This window comes from Eublepharis macularius, chromosome 9, assembly GCF_028583425.1.
Source record: "Eublepharis macularius isolate TG4126 chromosome 9, MPM_Emac_v1.0, whole genome shotgun sequence".
Classification (NCBI taxonomy): domain Eukaryota; kingdom Metazoa; phylum Chordata; class Lepidosauria; order Squamata; family Eublepharidae; genus Eublepharis; species Eublepharis macularius.
The window spans coordinates 74,663,864-74,683,892 of record NC_072798.1 but is presented as its reverse complement, the minus strand read 5'-3'; the positions used below and the strand labels follow the sequence as shown (position 1 = coordinate 74,683,892).

Here is a 20,029-nt window from a genome sequence, read left to right as displayed (position 1 = left end):
AGACAGATAAGCGACAGAGCTAAAATATCACTTGCCTAGAGGCAGGTCTTGGAGTTCAAGACTTCATGAGAAACTGGCCCTTCTGACAGAGCAGTCCAGAAGCCTATGCACACTGCACCTGCTCAGAGATACTCTTTACCAGTTACACTTGACTCACTCCTGGGTCACTGAACTTTGCTGTAACCAACCAGGTCAAGGATGTCATTTGGCAGCCTCAGAACACATCTGAAAGTTGGACCCCACTTGGCCCTACAGCGCATGCAGGCTTCACGGTTCACCAATAAGCCCCCTATCTGCCTCCCTAGGCATGCTTCGCTGAGGGGCGAGGGGGGTGCTGTCACTCACCTGGGACGGACTAGAACAAGCAGGGCTGGAGGACTGCTACTGTACCCAAAAACTGCCACCTGAGGCCGCCACCTGGCCCCATGTGAGCGGTGCCTGAGGACCCATGGAGCACGCAAGTCTGCAGTCACGAGTTTGGTATGAAGATTTTCTTTTCGCTATTACACACCCTAGCCTGGCGGTGGCCTAGTGTGACAGGAAAGTGGTTTTTTTTAACGCTGTAGCGCTCCCCTTCTCTGAAAACTGTCTATTCCAAGATCTATTCACTGCTCCCAACCCTGCCAGTTTCTGTGCACCGGATTTTTTTTTTATACATCTGACTTCTTACTGAGATTTTTTTAAAAAAAGCATAAAGCTGTAAATTTCTTGATGGCAGGATATTTTGACACCAGCACAGCAGGCAAGAATTCCGTCAGATGCTGGCAGAAAAGGGAAAAAAAACCACCGGGGAGCTCTTCGAGATAGATTTGCAATTAAATTCATTCAAAGCAATTATTTCAGGAAGACGGACTCCGGTTACTTTTTAATAGCTCTAGGAATCTACACGCCTTTTGAGGAGCCTTCCCACAAGCTTCGGTAACTGTAAAACTCGTTGGAGCCTCAGTCGCCCTTGTTCCAGCCTCGGCTGTAAACGCGGCCATCCCCTTGGACGGCTAGGCCCACTAAGGGCTTCGTTCTCATTCGCTGCTTTCGGCTCAAAGACTGTAACAAGGAAGTCGATTGGTTCCACAACCGGTATCGGTGACCGTCAGGCTCGCCAGAAGCTGCGTGAGCGCGCAAGCGCGCGTGTCCTGCTCCTCAGGTCTACGCTCCTTCATCTTCCGCGAGAGGGAGCGAGAGCGCGCACGCTCTTTTTCGCCCCGCCGAACGTCAGGAGAGACGCAAAGAGTGCCCGCCTCCTCTTCTTCACCGCAGAAAAGCGGTGAGTTGAGCCGCCGCAGTACGAGCGGCTGGTTTGGCCCGCAGGCTGGGAAGGGGACGGAGCGGAGAAGCGGCGCTGGGGCGGTGACTGGGGCCGGGTCAGTCGCAGCCCTTCGGCGCGCAGGAGTGGCGGGGAGAGAGCCCAGCCCCAGAGCGGGAGGGCGGTGGGGCGAAAGAGTCAGGTCCCTCAGGCAGGAGCTGTTGCTGCTGGTTAGCTGGTTCCTCTCCCGCTGGACCAGTGGCGAGCGGCCACGCCAACAGCGAGTTAATATACACCGCAGGCTCAAAATACGCAAGTAGCGCCGTGCGGGAAAGCTCCGTAGGAAGCTGCCCCGTCAATAAAAAATGAGCAGCAGACCCCGGTTCCTGTCGGTGGTGGTGACTAGATTAGAAAACCGCGAACGTGCGATTTTGCACAGGCTCGCAGCCTTATGCACTCCAGTTCATAAAGCGGGCTTTGCTTCGGAGCAGCGATCTGCGCTGTGACTGCTCCTCAACAACCAGACAAAGTGACTCCGGAGCCAAACATCATCTCCAGGGTTCTGCCTCTCGAAAGCTTATACCCTGAAAATCTTGCTGGTTTCTAAGGAGCCGCTCAAATCCTGCTGGTCTACTGCAGACCAACGCAGCTACTCGCCTAACATTATCCTGCCCAACAGATGGCAATTCTTGCACTACACTAAGTCAATACAGTTGGGGGGGGGGCTACAGTGTATACTCAAAGCAGTTATACCCCCTTTTTTCATATGTATTTACACCGGAGAACAAGGTGACACAGACTTTGGGATTTTCAAGCTAACAAAACATACCAAGTGTCTAAAATCCATCGTGTTTTTTCTCTGGTCTGAAATCTGAAATTTTTACTGAAATTTTATAGCCAAGGAAGTAGTTGAGTGGTGCTGCATTCTGAGAGAGGTCGCTGTTTCCCAAGATACGCAAATGCAGGTTCCTTTGATGGAGATCCACAAGATGGTCTACTCTCTCAACTGCTCCTGCACCTAAGCAGAGCTCCTATGAAATGCATCTTTTTTAAAAAATGTATTCTAAACCTATAAAGACATGATGTAATGTTCTGAGTATGTGCAGAAAGTTTTTTGGCTCAAATTGCAGGTCAGCCGTGAACAACTGCTGATCTTTCTTACAGTGGTTGTAAGGGTTGCTGATGCTACATAGGAGCATGGTGGGATTATATAGGTATTAAATAATATAATCCTATTTTGTAGATGAATTGTCTCACATGATTTATTTCTTTGTGATCAAGGAGAAGGGAGTCAGAATACAAATGAAATTATGCCTACTTGGGTGTTAATTTGTGCCAGGACTCCTTTCAGTCCAAATTCTGAAAAAAGCTTCTAATGCTCTATTCCATGTGCCATAGAGTGACAGGAATCTGCCCTTTTTCTTCCTTCATCTTCACATTATGGAGCAGAGCTAGACGTCCAAGACAAAGTGTACTCAGCCGCCTGCCCTGCTGTCAGAACTGTAGCTGCCAAATGTTGAGTTTTCTGGTATTTCCAACATATTTGAATAGAATAACTAAAGATACCAATTTAATTTTTCAGCAAGTACTGGAAAAATTATTAGTAGCCAATAGCTTGCATCATCCTTCTTATTAATCAGAACTGCCACCATTTTAACGTCATTGAATATCTGGCTGATTCAGAAACTTAGTACATGATTTTTTCACCCATGGAAATTAACAATGCAGAACTATTAAAAAGCAACCTGGCAAACCCTTTTCTGTTATTCTCAACTTGTATTCTAGTTTTAATTAATTATTTTAAAAAATGCTGATATCCCATCTCCCCCCCTCCCCCCACCACATGAGGTCCTAAATGCTTCCAGTTTGGTTTGTGCCATCATTGACACTGATTAAAATTACCACATACCGTATACCACATACCATTCAGAGAAACGGTAGAATGAAATAACATTTAATTTGCTTTATCTACATTTCCCTGATTGTATTCCCCAAATAATTTCTTCTTTAGTTACAGACACTAACATGCACAGTTTAAGCAGCTAATCCTATGCATGTTTAAAAGAGCGGGGAGAAATTTAATCATTTGCCACTTAAGATGTTTAAAGAATGGCAGCTTACCTCCCACTCCTTCAAAGCATGCTTAAGGGTATGTGATTAATTACATAATTTTAGTAGCTCCCTAGTCAGTGGCGCGTTACATAAATATTTTATGCTTCATAGTGGAAACAAACATTTTCAGGAAAATCTTGTTTGTAACCATATTGTAACTACATTTCCCTCTCCTACCTTTGCAATTAAATATATTCTGTGGATAGGTGTTGCATGTCACAGCAAGGGTAGCATTTAACCAGCCACTGCAGTGCCAAACCTCAGTGCTAGGAAGTACCTCTTCTTTGTCTCCTTTGGAGGAGTTGCAGCCTGAAAGTGTCATAATAGACACCAGAAGAACAAAAGTTATCTGAGGTCCTGGAGTGTAATTGGAAGAGGAGAGAAATCTTTGCTGGAATATGTCTCAAGGGAACTCATTAGCAGACTGCTACCCTGCTCCTAAATATGTTAGGGGATTTACTTCCAGCTAATCTCAGCGGACTTAACTTCTAATTAACTTACTTTACAATCATACCCTGATTTTTACCCCCTTGTTACTTTTAAGGCTGTGAATATTGGTTGCTAGTTTTTAAGTAGCCTGCTTTTTTGACTGGTTAGTTGTACAATAGTAATAACAGTTGATTTATAGACTGCCGTTCAGAACAATTTAACACCCACTCAGAGTGGTTTACAAAGTATATTATTATTATCCCCACAACAAACACCCTGTGAGGTGGGTGGGGCTGAGAGAGCTCCAGAGAGCTGTGACTGATTCAAGGTCAGCCAGCTGGCTTCAAATAGAGGAGTGAGGAATCAAACCCAGTTCTCCAGATTAGAGTCCCGTCGCTCTTAACCACTACACCAAACTGGCCCTCATAGCAAACTGGCTGGGCATTTATTATATGCAGGACTTTGTATGGCTGTAGAGTTGAAAATGTAACATAATCCATCTTTGTGATATATTTTGAGACCTTAGTCCAAAGCCTGTCTTGTTTTCGTCGCATGAACTTGATCCATGTATATTTGTTGCTGGTATACAGGGACAGCACCAGAGTTTCTGGTGCCGGCGGTTGCCCCTACGTGCCCCCGGACTGCTGGATGATGTCATCATGCAGCAAGCCGGCCCCATTGGCCAGCGGGTGGCTGGGACGGTGCGTGGAGGCTGCCCGCGCTCCCAGTCGGGTGCAGTGGGTGGCTGGGGAGGTTCTGCATGCCACCCCAGATGCCTGCCGTGCCTGGCCTGTGGTTGCTGCGCCCGGCCATGGGTGTGTGTTGGTGGTGGCAGCGGCGCGGGGCTGGCCGGCTGCAGCAGCTGCGGGCCAGGCACGCCAGTTCTGTGACACGCGCCTCCGCCCCTGGCACCCCCTCCAGCATCCCCTTCAGCGCCTCAGTGCCCGCGGCGCCTGCTTCAATGGTGGCGCTGGCCCTGCTGGTATATAGCTCTATGTTGTTTCTTTATAAATGTCTGCATAACTACAGAGACTATATTCAGATGCCTTATGCTGTTGTGGGCGGGGGGTGGGGAGGAATCTGGGTCAAGGACCAAGGAGTGGCACAGTCTCCCCCTCCCTTTGTAGAACAACTTTTATGGCACTTGAATAACAATGGCTAGTGGGGCAGCATTGAGGTAGGGAGAAAAATCCACAGGAGAGAGTGACACCTAACCCTCATCCTGTGCCACAGCCCTGATCTGAATTCTTCTTTTCCATGAATGCCCTGTAGTTTGTGAAAGTGTAGTTCGGTCTTAATAGAAAACACTGAATGTAGCCATCCAAATGGGTGACAATGAAGCTATATGTTAGCCGATCACTGTATGTATTGGTAGGGCTCAGTATCTTGAATGAGACTGTGAACAGATACTTCAGTAAAGGGACCTCCTACCCTGGCAGAAGAAATAGCAGAATGTTGGAGTGCCCTCATGCCTTTCTCCATGCTTTCTAAAAGCTTGAAATATCTCTGGAAGTAGAGAGCAGGGCACAAGCACTGTTGGGATAAAAAATCGAGAAGCTGAAGTTTGGAAAGGCTGCCAAGGAAAGCAAGTTGCTTCTGTTGCTTGTTTCTGTTAACCTAACACTCTCACCCCATATCTTCCTGTGGACCAGCTACATTCCTAAGCTGCTGCCTACTGGCTGTTTCCACACATGGAATGTAGCCCACCTAGCATCAACCAGAACCTGCCTCCTTCAGCTGTAGCTCACACTCTGTGTAACTGGCTGGTGCACTACCTTTAAAAATTTTCAGAAAACGCTGCAAGGCCATTTTATTTGCTAGGGCTTTTAGTGGGCTATAAACTGCAGGTATCTTGGAGGGAAGTTATTTGTCATTTTATTTTGTTGGCTTTAAATAGTGATATTTTATTATGCTTTGTAAGCCACCTTGAGTCATGAAGAAGGGCAGAATATAAATATTTTAATAAATTATTTCAAAACCTTTTCTCTCTCTCTGTAAGGGAGCTAACATGGGTGCACAAACCTAGCGCAAGATTCATGATGATTTCTGGAGAAAAGGGGGTGTTTGATCTGGTTAACAACTCCTTATAACTCCCAGACCCTTTACATAGTGTTCCTAGGTGCCTGCTGGTGGCTGGCAAACTCCTGGCACTGGCTGGCAAACTCCTGGTGGGGCCCAGCAATTGCCAATGGTAGGGTTGCCAGCCTCCAGGTGGTGGCTGGAGATCTCCCGGAATTACTAGTGATCTCCAGGTGACAAAAATTAGTTCCCCTGGAGAAAATGGCTGCTTTGGAGGGTGGGCTCAGTGGGGCATTATACCTCACTGAGGCCCCTGCCCTCCCCAAACCCCACCCTTTCCAGGCTCCACCCCCAACATTTCCAGGAATTTACCAACCCGGACCTGGCAACCCTATGCCCACCACCAGCAGGCAACCTGGGAAAACATGCGGGGGGCGGGGAGGTGCTCACAGCAGAATGTGATGATGCCTCTTCCAGAGGTGATGTCCTTGTGCTGGCTGCGGAGTGCTGCTGTGCTTCGAGTGAGGCTGATTTTGGCCCCAAACAGGCCAGTTTTCGAAGAATTGGCCGATGTGAAGCTCAGGAGCACTCCCCCAGCCAGTGTGGTGATGACATCACATCTAGAAGTGATGTCTTTGCACAGACACTGGGAGAGTGCTCAAAGGAAAGAGCACCGGTGGGTACCACCCCCCCCTCCTGCCAGCTGCTGGGGGGACCTGGCAACCTTACCTTTACAGGAGTTGAGATGCCTTGGGCTCAAGGAAAGAAGTAGCTCGATGCATTTATCCCCAAAACTCAGTCTTACAAAGACCCTTTGTAAGCGGCCTGCTTCTGCTGTTGGGATGCTGGTATCAAGGAGTGCATTTGCTTTTACCTGGGGAATTTTCACAGGATCCTGCTGTTAAACCATATTACTATCTTTCTTTCACTGGTCATTACTAGAAATGTATGAGAACACATTCTTAATGCAGCTAAGTTCCATAATCCTCTCTCCATCTTGCAGTATTACATTCCTTGAGTTACTAGGAAAAGTGAGATAGAAATAATTTAATTTTGGCCCACTGAGAAAGAGTCCACTTGTTTCCTGAGATTTTGGTAACACTGTCCTTATATCAGTAGCAATATGTCATTTCTATTTTGGTTTTCAGTGAAAATTTTTTTGATACCTTCACCACTGTTTTTGTCAAAACTTCTGTAAGCTCTTAATTTCCTATTCGTGTGTGTGTGTATTTACATATTTTCCTTTTTTGTTTGAGGCTCTCTCTTACTTGGGTTTTTTAGAGTGGCAGTATTATAATACACTTTGAATAAATGCTTCTGTAAACTTGATTTTAGAGAATTTGAAATTCAGTGACTCCATGTACATTTAAATTCCAACCTATCAACATGATTGGTTTTTTTGCCCCAAACCAAGGATGGGGGGAATACTATAGATGAAAATAAATAAAATGAATCTGTGGACTCCAAAACACTGAAGATATTATTTTATCTTAATTTAAGGCTGAGCCTGTTCAGTGTTGTAGCTGCTTTTTGAGGGCATAATTTTTTTTAGAAGCTGGTCTTAGAATAAATACATTCCATATCAGTGCCACACCAAAGGATTTCTCAAATAGATTTGTACTGTGTCTTCTAATTTAATTTAAGTTGTAATAATGTGTCAAAGAATAAGGCGACAGTGCTTTGAGGATATACTGAGATCACTGTGAGGGTGTTTGGCACACTTCAGAGTATTGCCACGTGAGTAAAACATGTGCCTCAGAGAAAAAGAATACTAATTTTTTTTTTCTACTTTGAAACATTGAAAAACCAATTTTCCTCACGCTGTCTTCAAAAATCTCTATAATATTAAGCATAGTAATGTCATGTTCAGCTACTAAGACGCCGTAGTGAGTCACCAGGTGTCATTTTGTACAGCTAATATTGAGAACTGAGCTTTCAAACAACCACAAAGTCCAGATCCATAAATCTTTTTTCAAAGAGCCATGTGCAAGTCTGAAAGGCTGACACGTTGGATCCTCTGTTGGAGGATCCAGCAGCAAGTGGATCCAAGCAGATAGTCATCTTTGTACTGAAGATTTTATATCTAGTGCTTAGCTGGATTGTCTGGGTACTCCAAGGAAGCTTTTGTTTAGTTATTTTGTTTTCCTTTGAAAACATGCATTTATGGTGTTTGATAAACTTGGAAGAATTTGAGATCTTTGCTGTTTTAGAGTCCCCCTTCATCTTGAAAGGAAGTGGAACTGCATGTTGTTTAGAGATAATTCTGTAGGCTGTGTGCTGTGGAGAGGAAAGCATGCTGGCACGTTGTCTCTGCTGGATGGTGGCCATAGAGTATACATTTGGGGAAGTATCTTTTGACACACACTGTAAGAAACATATTCACATTCTTTCCATGACACATCTTGCAGAATGCTCATTTAACGCTCATGTTGAACTTAGAGATCATATTGTTTGCCTGTGCTTATAAAAAACCATGCATATCCCCCCTTTATTTTTTTTGTTTTGTTTTATCTGTTTACCGATAAAGATGATTTAATCATTATGCATAGTAATGCCCTTGATAAAATCCTGCCCCCCTTCCCAATGCATAAATGTTGCCTGATTCTTCCTATTAGACTCTCTTAGGAATTCAATATAATTTAATGAAATATATGCTTTGTGCTCTTTTTTGTTGGGGGGCGGGCAGTGTTTTTAAAATTGTTTGGCAGCTTGTTTAAAATCAGTTGATGTAACCGATCTGGATTACAAACATTTGTTTTTTATGTATTGTCGAAGGCTCTCTTTTTTATGTATTGTCGAAGGCTCTGCTGGCGAAACGTCAGGAACTACAATGCCAAGACCACGGCAATACAGCCCAGAAAACCCACAACAACTATTTGTTTTTTAGATGATGGAAAGCGAAGTAATTTATTACATGTATCTTAATTGATTTTTGTTTTTATTATGTGTGTCTTGGTTGGTAGGAACTTAAAATATGAAGCAGGGGGTGAACATTCCTTGGTTCAGAAGTAACCCCATACTAGCTGGTATTGAATTTGTCACTCTTCCGCATAAACAAGTTTACTTCTGTGCTATCTGTGCTCTACTGTTTCTGAAAGAAGAGATCATCCCTATTTTCCTGACAACTAGTATGGTTTCCCGTCTTAGGCTGAAGTTAGATGTCACAACAAGCCCCTATTAAGCCGAGAGAGTGCATGAATATGGCTCATTGCTATGCTTATGCACTACACAAGAAGGGAGGTAAGAGTTATATCATGATTAAGGTTTCATGTTTTGAAATAAACATATTTAATCCAGGGTTATGGAGAATAAACAAGCTGTCATTTATCCAAGTGCCTGCATTTTTAGCACACAAGGAATCAGAGTTTCAAACTAGGACTCCTTGTATTTGCAAACACAGCAACAAGTCCTGTTTGTACCCAATCTTGGTTTAATTGGAGATTGATTAATGGGCCGTCGTCACACGGGCATCTGTTCTGTTAAATTTACAGCATATAGCGTCATGGCTGATATCGGCACAGTAACGTTTCTTTGGGTCACCTCGCGTTTCTTCGCGTTCCCAGCTGTCCACACCTAAGCGCTCTGTTCCGTTCTCTCTAATAGGCGCAGAAGCAGCTCCTCCCCCTTAAAAAAATTTTTTTTGGCGTTTAATTCCGCTATAATGGAATAACATTAGATAAACATGCCGGTAGCCCAACTGTAATGTTTAAAAAACCTGGAAAATGACTGAACACGGCCATTTTTAGCGAGGTGTGGTTCTGGGTTAAAATAAAAATTTCTCTAATGGCAATTCAGTCATTTTTACTTGTTTTCTTCAGCAGAAAATTTTCGTTGTGTGATGTCGTTATAGCAATATAAGGACATTATTACAAAAAAAAGGGGGAGTCTTGGGAGAAATGGATTCTGGGATTGAGGAGAGAAAAAAAGGGTGGGCCTATGGCGTGGCGAGGCGAAAAACATCGATGTGAGACATTCACACTGAGGCGCAAAATATCGCAACTATCAAGCACAAAGCAGAAGAGAGAAAATCGCATCAGTGTTGGAATAAGGTGGGTGTTTGCCGGGAAATTGCCCCATTTTCGTGCTAAATAGAAGCCCGTGTGACGACCGCCCTGGTCTGAAAGCAGTCTTTAGAGATACTGTCATAGCCTCAGCTCCCTCCCATTGACAGCACTGAGTTAGTAATACAGACCTATCTTGCAGGGTTATTATAAGGAATGCAAAAATACGATGATACATGAAGCACCTCAACAGTTGAAATGACTGTACAAAAGATAATTATTTTGAATGAATGCTTAAACTATTTTATACTAAGGTTGTTTACTGAAATTGGTTGGAACTGCTTGTTCTGCTGATACCTTTCTGTAACTTCAAGGTGCTGTGGGAGAATCATATCATTTTATTTCTCCCAGCTCTAAATCAGTTCACTTGACTCACTTCAGTAGACTTGTCTGACTTTGGTTATACACTGCCTTTGGAGAAACCCTGGTATAAATAAGACAGAAGAAAGATAGCTGGTTTGGGATAAATAACGTCCCTGTAATTATGCATGTAGACTTAATAGATCTCCTATTCTAGATGCACCAGACTGTTTCCAGCTTACTTTTCTGCACATATTATATGCACTGGAAAAGTCTTCTCAGGGGTAGTAGCTTGGAAGAAAACATTTCTTTTGATAAATTTACAAAGATGCTGGGCACTTAATGTACAAGCAATGATAAGACAACGGCAACGTAGTTACTGACTTCTGTGGACTGTTGAAATAAGCTGATGATGTTTGATCTTGCAGCCTTTTGGCAGCCTTTCACCCTGTGTCTTATGAAAAGCACATCAGAGGTCATTTCTTTCTTTCTTTTGGGATTGAATGCTGTGATTTTATCGATGTACATTCATGTCATCCATGTGGGTAAATTTTAAGTGCTGAGATTTGTACCTTTGTGATTTGATTTTTCATGTATTACTTCATGAGTGTATTTGGTTGAGGGGGGGGTCATTTTTTTTTAGAGCCTTCAAATGCGCAGGTGAGTGAAAGAAATAAACAGAAGCATTTTAAATGGAAGAGAGTTATCTAAATAGCATCTCTCCTCCATATGTTGTATTACCAGCTGGAGACCCATTATGGTCCTTGGACCTTTTGTACACTAGCACTTCATTCCAGATAATGCTGTGCTCCATCTGCCTTAATCTCTGTGTTGCTCAGTGTGGGCTTCCTTGGATTCTGACCTGTTATTTGCTGGTGAGTTTCATCTCTGCTAGTCTAGGTAACGTGCCATTTTCTCCCCTTTTCCCTTTAGTGCTGTATATGAGAAGATAAGACAGTTACAGCTCTTTATTGCTCATGTCTAAAGCAAATAAAAATGTGTAATCTCTAATCACATATCTTTGATGTTTTCTCTTTCTGGCATTCTTGTTAGGATCTTCGTGAGGTATGAATTTTTTAAACAGCTGCATGCTGCTGGGTGGACATCAAGCTAGGAATATAGGCTGTCCCTGAAAATTGTTCATAGTCCTATCACCCCCTCCCCGCAAATAACCCTTCTAAGGAATGAACACCTGGCTTTGATCATGGATGCAACATTGAGGATGGAACCCTGTTGACATAAAACTTAAAATGCCTGTGGAAAATTTCTTCTTTTTTTAATGACTTCGGGGAGTGAAGTTTCGTACTAAAGAGATCATAAAAGGCTGCTAGACTTCTACATGCTTCTGAGTATTCTAATTTGCTAATACTTTGATTTTCCCTGTCAATATTTAAAGAGAGGGTATTATCAGTTGCAATTAATTGGTAATATTAACACAACATTCAGATATGAACACATGGTTCAGTTACTAATGTTTTTTTTAAAAAAACCTTTAATATAAAAAGTTCATGCTCAATAAAATGAGGTTTTTATATGTTAATCAGTAAGTCGGTCCACTTGCTCTGCAAATATTCTTTTGTTGCAGAATAGCAGAGTTTGGAAACATACAGCTAATCGCAATTGGCTCTGTGCTGTCAGAGAACCACTGAATAATTTACTTTAAAACGCAGTACTTTTTCTTTGTGAATGGATGCTTTGTCCACTTTGCAGTTCTGGTTGTTTGGGTTTGGGTTTGTCTAACACAGGTGCAATGGACAGAAACAGTTTGCACTCTGTTGAGTAAAACAGTAAATATATTGTTTTGTGCACTGCAGAACACATCTGATGTTGCCTCATGGCACTGGTATTCAGAGGTTTACTGCCTTCGAATGTGGAAGTTCTGTTTAGTCACAGAATGTTGAGTCCGAACCCAGAAATCCCGGTTCAAATCTCCAGTCAGCTCTGAAGCTCACTGGGTCGCCTTAGCCAGTTACTGTTTCAGTCTGCCTCGTATACCCTGACAGGGTTGTTATGAGGATAGGAACCCATGCATGCTTTCCTGAGTTTCTTGCAGAAAGTACAGGATAAAAATGTATACTGCCAAGTTTGAGGCAGATATAAAGCTGCTGTGTTTTTTATCTTCATTTTCAGGCAGCAGGAGGATTATTAGAATGAAACTTGTTTGTTGTATTATTATAATGCAAAGGTAATTTACGTACTTGCTCCTTTTTTCTGGGCAAACAGTTTGATCGTGTAAAATAATCCGGTGCTGGGCTAATCCTGTACAAAGGTTAATCCTCCATCTTTTCCTGACTGTGGCCTTTTTTTGCAAGGGTGATTTTTGGTGTGTTTGGCTCCATACCTCTTTGGATTTTCTTCTGAATTCCGAATGATCAACTCACCCTTCAGATTTCAAGGCTACGTTTCAAGGGTTCTTTTTCGAGTTTTCTGACTGTGCTTTTTCTGCACAGAGAGAAAATTTGGAAGAGAATCTTTGAAATCTGAAGGGGAAGTTGATCATCCAGAATAAGGAAGAAAATCCGAAGAGGTACGGAGCCAAATGTGGCAAAAACCACCTATGCAAAAAAGGACTTTATCCTACAGATCTCTTTACTCTTTGGTTATTTTGCTAAAAATAAGATTAAATTGGTTGCGTTTTCTCTAGGAGATGGTTGTCATTGAGGACGTTAAATCTGTGAGATCACTTCAGAAAAATCTGTAGAAATTGTGATCGATTGATCGTTTGTTGATAATCAAACAACTACTATGCTGTGTGCCTTGAACTGAGCCTTATTACTGAAACGCATGTCCAGAGCTAGCATGTTAGTTTTATAAGTTACTCTGTTACGCCAACTAGTTACCTGTTATTTAAGCAACTTGATTATAGGAACCATAGGTACAAATTTGGTGCAGAAGTTTCTGCAAACCATGGTTTTAGAGAATTATGAATGCAATGCAGGCTTAAGCGCTCTCCCTCTCTTCTCAGACGCAATTTTACTTTCAGTTTGCTCTGTAACACAAATCCTAGTTTTCCTTGGTATCTGGATTTTTGAACTATGATTCATGTTTGCCCTCTAAACCAGCAATGAAAATCATTATTTGAGACAGGTTTTCAATTTAACATCAAGGTAGCAAATGGAAAGCAGCTGTGGCTTGGGAAGTTCCTGGAGACTGGTGGCTGGTGCATGGAGAAGGTAGATGTCAGCATGAACGGGATGCCGTAGTCTACCCTCTGACATTGCCATTTCCTCCGTGGAAACTAATCTCTGCAGTCTGGAGTTCAGTCGTAATTCCAGAAGAACTCCGGGGCCCCACCTGGAGGTTGATAACCCTAACGGGAAGGCAAGAGGGAAGAGCTAGGAGGAAGTATGCAAACCCATTGGCTTCCTTCTGATCTTCCAGACTGAGGTCTAGAGGATCATGTGAATTGAGCTGGTCTGCTTCTAGATTAACGTGATAGATGAAATTTAATGAATGAATTTATTGAGCGGATCACATAATCATTTATATGCATAACAAATGTTTCTTACTTGGCATAGATCTTTAGTTGCCAGCCTCCTCTGATGATTAACTTTTGGGTAGTTGGTGATGATCGGTCTGATTCTCCAAGTCATATTTTTGGAAACTTTCTTGTTTATAAGAATTTACAGCTCGTCTCTCCCTCTGTTAAGTTGTTGTAAACTGACTGTAGAAATTGATTTATGAAAATCATTTCTAACAATACAATCACGAATAGCTAAAAAATAAATTGCTACAAAATACTGATGTTCAGTTTTGCCACTTACTCGTCATTGATTGAACCAATTATTATTTCAGCTACTTAAGATTTGTCTCTGTTGAACAAAGTTTTTTTTTTACAAGCAAATTCTGAAGATCATTGACAAATTATTACTGCATAGTGTTGGTTTCTTTGGATGCCATGGAAAACACTTTGTATTGTTCTGAAGCTTTTTTTTAAACACAATTATTACCCTTTTTCTGTCTTTCAGATAATGGCACAGATGCAAGGCTTTGGGCGAAGGTATATTAAAGCCTTTTTGAAAGGATTCTTTGTTGCTGTTCCTGTGACTGTAACTTTTCTCGACAGAGTGGCTTGCATAGCAAGAGTAGAAGGCTCTTCCATGCAGGTAATAAATTAACTTTCTTCCCTCTTTGTTTTCACCTGTGCAAGTCTTGAATGATAAAGAACTGACAATCCAGTTTCAGAAGCAAGGGGGATACATGGTTTTCAGCATTGCACTTGTTTTATCCTATCTTTATGGGTAAGGATTATCATCACAAAATGGAAAGTTTCTGATGTGTTTGGCTATTTTTGTGTTGTATGGGGATATGCACAACTCATCCTAATTTTAGCTAACATATTTAATTAACCTTCCAAACTTTTGTTAGATCTACACTTCATTGAGATGTTTAAAACTATATTTTAAATTTTATATAACTATTGTTAGAACTAATAGGTTGGATCCAGAAATATCCAAGCAGAAAGAAAGTGTGTGTGTTTGTTTAAGACATTTAGTTTCGTTCAAGGGCTGCAACAACATTTAGCTCTTCGGTATAATGTTTAATGATGAAGCAGTGCAGGTATGGAGCATATACAGTAGGTGTGCATACTCTTTCTTTGCTTTGAAATTGTATCAGAAGAAATACCATGTGCTATATCTTGTACGTATTGAAAAGATAGTGGGATGCGGAGGCGTCCGACTTACCGGGCGCCTGGTTGCTGCCGTCGAGCTGGGAGGGAGTGAGGTCAGCGTCTTTGTCGCATCGGCTCATCCGGGGAATCCCCAGGTGGGCCGCCGACGAATCAAATTCAAACTTTGGAGCCGGCCAATCAGGGCGGTCGGGCTGGCTCCGTGGAGGGGCGGGGCGGGGACTGCGAACCTCAGGTCCGCAGTCTTCACTCAGGTCCGGCAGCTGGGTATTTAACCAGTTGCCATCCCCGCCCACCCTCACTTCGGCTCGTTGCATCTCCCTCCCACCTCTCCCTTATTTTCTGTGTTCCATTTTGTCACAACTGTCAGGCGGTGGGCATTGCATCAGATCACTTTTTGGGGAGTTGGGGGCCTCCGCGCCCCAGGCTCCCCGTTAGGGGATTCCCATAAGGAATCTTGGGAGTGAGGCTTGGGGTGCATGCCCAGCTCGGGGGCTGCCACCGCATCCTCACTCCCAGGTGGCAGGGGAATCACTCAGGGGTGTACACCCAGGTGATCTCCCTCAAATGCCACTCCTATGGTTCCCTCCCCCAGCTAGAGTCTGGGGGGGGGGTTGAGGTCCATCGGCTGGCAGGCGGGTCAGCCGATGTTTTTCTGGGATCTGATCCACATGCTGCGCTAATACTCCTTTGCTGCTGTTTCAATAAAGTTGTGGCCATGTTTTCTCCAAGCTTTGTGTGGTCTGGGTTTGTTCAAGCGTCCTCCTCCCTCCCCCATCAGCGCTAGGCGGCAAATACTTTTCACTTAGGGAAAGCAGACAGCAAGGATTAACTTTAGCATTTCTTTTTGCTCGACAAGTCTTGTACATGCAGAGATCTTCTGTGAGATCCAACCCTCAAGTTCTGTCATTCATCGTAACTGGTCTACAAAGAACAGATGTCCGTTATCATTAGTCTCCCTGTTTTGTTATGCATTACCCTCCAGGGTCACAGTTTCTATTCTCTTCTACTCTTTTACTTATTGAGGTACTTAACCTTTCATATAAACATCTGGCTTATTTTTGTTTGTTTTCCTATTTTTTTGCCGTTCTCTCATTCCAAAAATACAAATGATTCAGTAGGAGTAGAACGTCTTCCTTTACAACAACAATCACTATCTTGTTTGCAGGCGTTTGCACAAAATACTTCATTTTGATTTTATTTTTTTCTTTATTACGGCTTTGCGTTCATTTTGTTAATTGGTGTTAACAGGGGAATGCATTTCTTACTGTAACTTCTTTACTGTGCACCCAGTTGTAATGGCATTCTCCAGGATTTTACATCCTTGCCAAATATCATGCAGATAGGTAAAATGCTGAAGGGTTCACAGACAATAAAAATTCTCCCTTGCACAATGGACAGAGGCATAAGAGTAAAGTGGAAAATCTTATGCATGACTCTACTTGTTCACTTCTAAATTGAAATCCTGTCCCTCCTACATCTTAACTTTGCTGTGCTTTTGTATCGGAGGTATTTTTTCAGCCTGGCTTTGCAAATTATTTTGCCAAGAGAGAACAGTGTAACAAACAAACAGGAGCCACTGTGCTTAGTTAAAAGCAAATCAAGACCTTCCGTCTATGTCAATGACTAGTATAATAATCATTTTGTAAAGACAGACCAGTCAGTAAAATCTCCTTTGGTAACAAGGGCCAATTTCACACACCTTTCCCTTGCGCAAAACCGCACAAAACTCATGGAACAACAGCGTCTTCGTGGTGCGATTTCCCGTCATGATTCCATTTCATGACATGATTTTTGATGTCATCGTGCCATGAAATGGAGTCATGAAGGGAAATCGCGCCATGAAGACGAAGTTGTTCCGTGAGTTTTGTGCCATTTTGTGCAAGGGGGAAAGATGTGAGAAAATGGCCCAGATCTCTGTAGTTTTGCTGATTAGTATATACATGTATTTTTTATTTAGGTTACCTGCTTAGTAACTCTTCCCTACTCTTCCCTTTCTTCGGAACTTAAACTCTTATCAAAGGCACCAGAATCCAAACATCTAAAATCTGTTCAATTCAAATAGCTTTTAATTGTTCTATTTATACTACTTATGTGGGAGCAGGATTTCCTAACCAAAAATGTTTTGTGTCATCTATTCCGTATATTCAAGGATGATGCAACTGATTTGTTTCAGAATGGTCTGTATTTCAGGGTCACTACAGATAAGACCCTTAGCAACCTGCTAGCCTAGTGACCGCAAATGTGCTTTTTTAACTAGAATGGAATTTTCTTACTAACTCCTTTGTTTTTACTTGTATCCTCCCATTGCAGCAGACTAGAACCAATGAACTTGGGGCAAGTAATTTGTCGAGCATAAAGGTTACAACCCAGGCTTTTGTTCGGCAGAACTTGTTTGCCATATCATAAACTTCTCTAGCATGTGCTGAATAAATCAATCATTATGTAGCCCATTTTTATTTCATGCCACCACTGATGATTGTTATTGGAGAAAAGAGGGCAGAGAACGTCAAATCCTGGAAGTGATGTCATGTTCAGGAGATGCCTGTGTACCCCTCCCATCTTTATGGTTCCTACGATAGAGACTTGAGGAGTTTCCTAGAGCAGCAACCAGAAGTGATGTAGCTTCCTGGGATGAATACATCCCTGCCCTTAAAATCTCTCAGGGGTTGCAGGTACAGGCTTGGCAGCACTAACCTTTTCAGACTACAAGGGGGAAATTACATGTTTAGCTTGCAGTAGGAAAATGTGACAAATTCATCTCCATTTCTTTATCTCGCACTCCAGAGAGTGAATTATGTTCAGTGTGTTTGAAAAGCTAGATGATGTGATGGGGAGTGAGGTTTTGTCAGCATGAAGCCTTATACTCATCAATAACACACTTGTGTCGGATATATGATTTTCTTAACTTGAAGCTTTCACCATATGATCCACAGGAATTGGATTTGTAATAGACCTTTTAGATTCCTGACTGGTTTTGTGCATTCATTATCCTGTGTCATGCTGAGACTGAAATTAAAAGTCTTTTTCAAAACCTAGGAATATGACTTAACTTCTCTTCATTTCATTTGTATTTGTTTTTTTGTTTTGAACTGAGGCACTGGGGTGTGTAGGGTGCTACTTCACAGTGGCTGGAGAATATTGTTCATTAAAAGAGCAGGTGCTTAAACCATTTCACTTTTTTGTTTAATACAAATTCCTTGGAATGCAAGGCGCTACTAGGTATATACTTTATACTAAAGGTCTGGACAAATACCTGGTGCCCTGGTGTTCAACAGGTTCAGTGCCAGGGAAATAGCTGAGGGATGTGTCCTCCACGTCTGGGGCCTCACAACAGCAAAGGCCCTGCTACTAATGTTAACCCAAAGGCAGTCCTTTGGGTATTAGCAGTTTTAAGCCAGTTAGGGCTTTAAAGCTGATAACCGGCACTTTGGAGTGGCCCGGAAGTGATTCTGCAGCCAGTCAAGTTGTTTCAGCACTGCAGAAGTGTACTTTTTATAGGAGGTACTAATTAACAATTTGGCAGCTATGCTGTTGCTTATTTCTTCATTTATTTACTTCATTTATACCCTGCCTTTTCCCCAATGGAGACACCCCCCCCCACACACAAAGCTTGCATCATTCTCCCCTTCTTCATTTTATTCTCACAAAATAACCTGTGACATAGGGTGTGTAGAGAGTGTGTGACTGGCCCAGGGTCACTCAGCAAGCTTTGATGGCAGAGTGGGGATTGGATCCTGATCCTAGTCCAACAGTCTAAGTGCTACACCACACTGACTGTTATTGGTGTTCGGCAATAATTGAAACTTTTGGATTGTCTTCAAAGGTCTCCCCAATAGAGCACTTCATAGTAACCTCATTTGGTTATGATTAGAGCATTTTTAACCATGGCCAAATCGTGCCTTTTAGCAGTTGCACACCTGCGAGAGCCTCTGCTGGTTTTCAGTCTTTTAAAAAAGGACTGCAGCTAGAGTACCAGCTGGAGCTGAGAAAAGTAATAATTTTACAAATTATTAATATATTTTAAAAGGTTTATTATTTGTTTACATGTGAAATAGAAACAGCTGTTGAGCTCATTTTCGTTATTAGTTGCTATGGATTTTGTGATTTCTTTCTTTCATGTAAAGGTGATTATTCACTATGCATTTATTGGGCTTTTGTTTCATACAAATACAACCATTCAGAGTTTATAAACCATCTGTGATTTTCTTTTCCCAAATTGCTGTGTCTTTCATTCATTTTAATTAATGACCTTGGTTTGTACATCATGGTGTTAGTGCATATTGGCTCTGTGGGTCTACAGGCAATAGCACCAGTGGTAGTTCATGAAGCAACATACAAGTTTCATCCTATGTACATGTGCTCAGATGAAAGCCCTGTTTTGTTCCAAGTAAGTATGGATAGGATTGCAGCCTTAGTTCATTCTAGGCTTGAGGTGATGCCCCAAAGTGCTTGAAACAGAAGTTTAAAAATGAAAACATGTTGAGGTATTGGGAAGAAAGGTAGTGTTTCTTGCATTATTCCTTCCCCAGCAGGGACTGTGCCGGCCACTGTTCCTTGTTTGTCTGCTTTATTAGATTTTTAAATGGATGGTGTATTTCTTATTGTGTTATGCTATTTTTAGTGCCTTTGGTTGTAGATGGTTGTAGTATATTGAACAACGCATGATGTGGTGACCTTGCTGAAAATAATCAGGCCTGTGTCTGGTCAGTTCCCTGAACGAGAAACCTGGTTATTGTCTGTATGCTGCTTTAAGCGCTACTATAGAAGAAAAGCAAGGTATAAATGGTTTTAAAAAATTAAATCAAGTAAGAATTCTATTCGCGTCATATTGATACACATTTATTGTAATTCCTGTTATTCACTGGGCTGCTATTCTGACCTAAACTACTGTTCTGACCTATTTAACTTGTAATGTTTATTTATGGCAAATATTTGTGGCTGAAGGGTCTACTTAAACGTATTTTAATGTTATTATAAATAAATAGTTTGAGTGGATATTAGATACTGTGATAGTTTTCTTTTACCCTTCAGAAAACAGTAATGATATATTATAGTAACTAATAGCAAAGAACCAAGCCACACCCTGACAAGGTAGGGGTCTCTGTATATTAGGGTTGCCACTCCCCTGCTGGGGACGGGGATCCCCCACTCCCACCTTCCACCCCCTGCCCCCACTTACCTGATCAGCGGGTGAGGCACAGGTCTTATGAACGTGCTCCCGGGTGGCACGGT

General features: G+C 42.3%; 1 protein-coding gene across 2 annotated transcripts in view; it reads left to right on the top strand.

Annotated features, from left to right (window-relative positions):
- Positions 1-411: 411 nt before the first annotated feature.
- IMMP2L (inner mitochondrial membrane peptidase subunit 2) overlaps positions 412-20,029 on the top strand; it is a 665,729-nt gene continuing 646,111 nt past the window's right edge. Inside the window, exons 1-2 of one of the 2 annotated variants that reach the window (XM_054989415.1) lie at positions 412-480; positions 14,133-14,270. In XM_054989415.1, the coding sequence (XP_054845390.1) occupies positions 14,136-14,270 (135 nt within the window). In that variant the 5' untranslated portion in view covers positions 412-480; positions 14,133-14,135. Of the gene's footprint in view, positions 481-1,181; positions 1,265-14,132; positions 14,271-20,029 lie in introns of those variants that run through there. The other variant, XM_054989414.1, reaches the window with a different exon arrangement.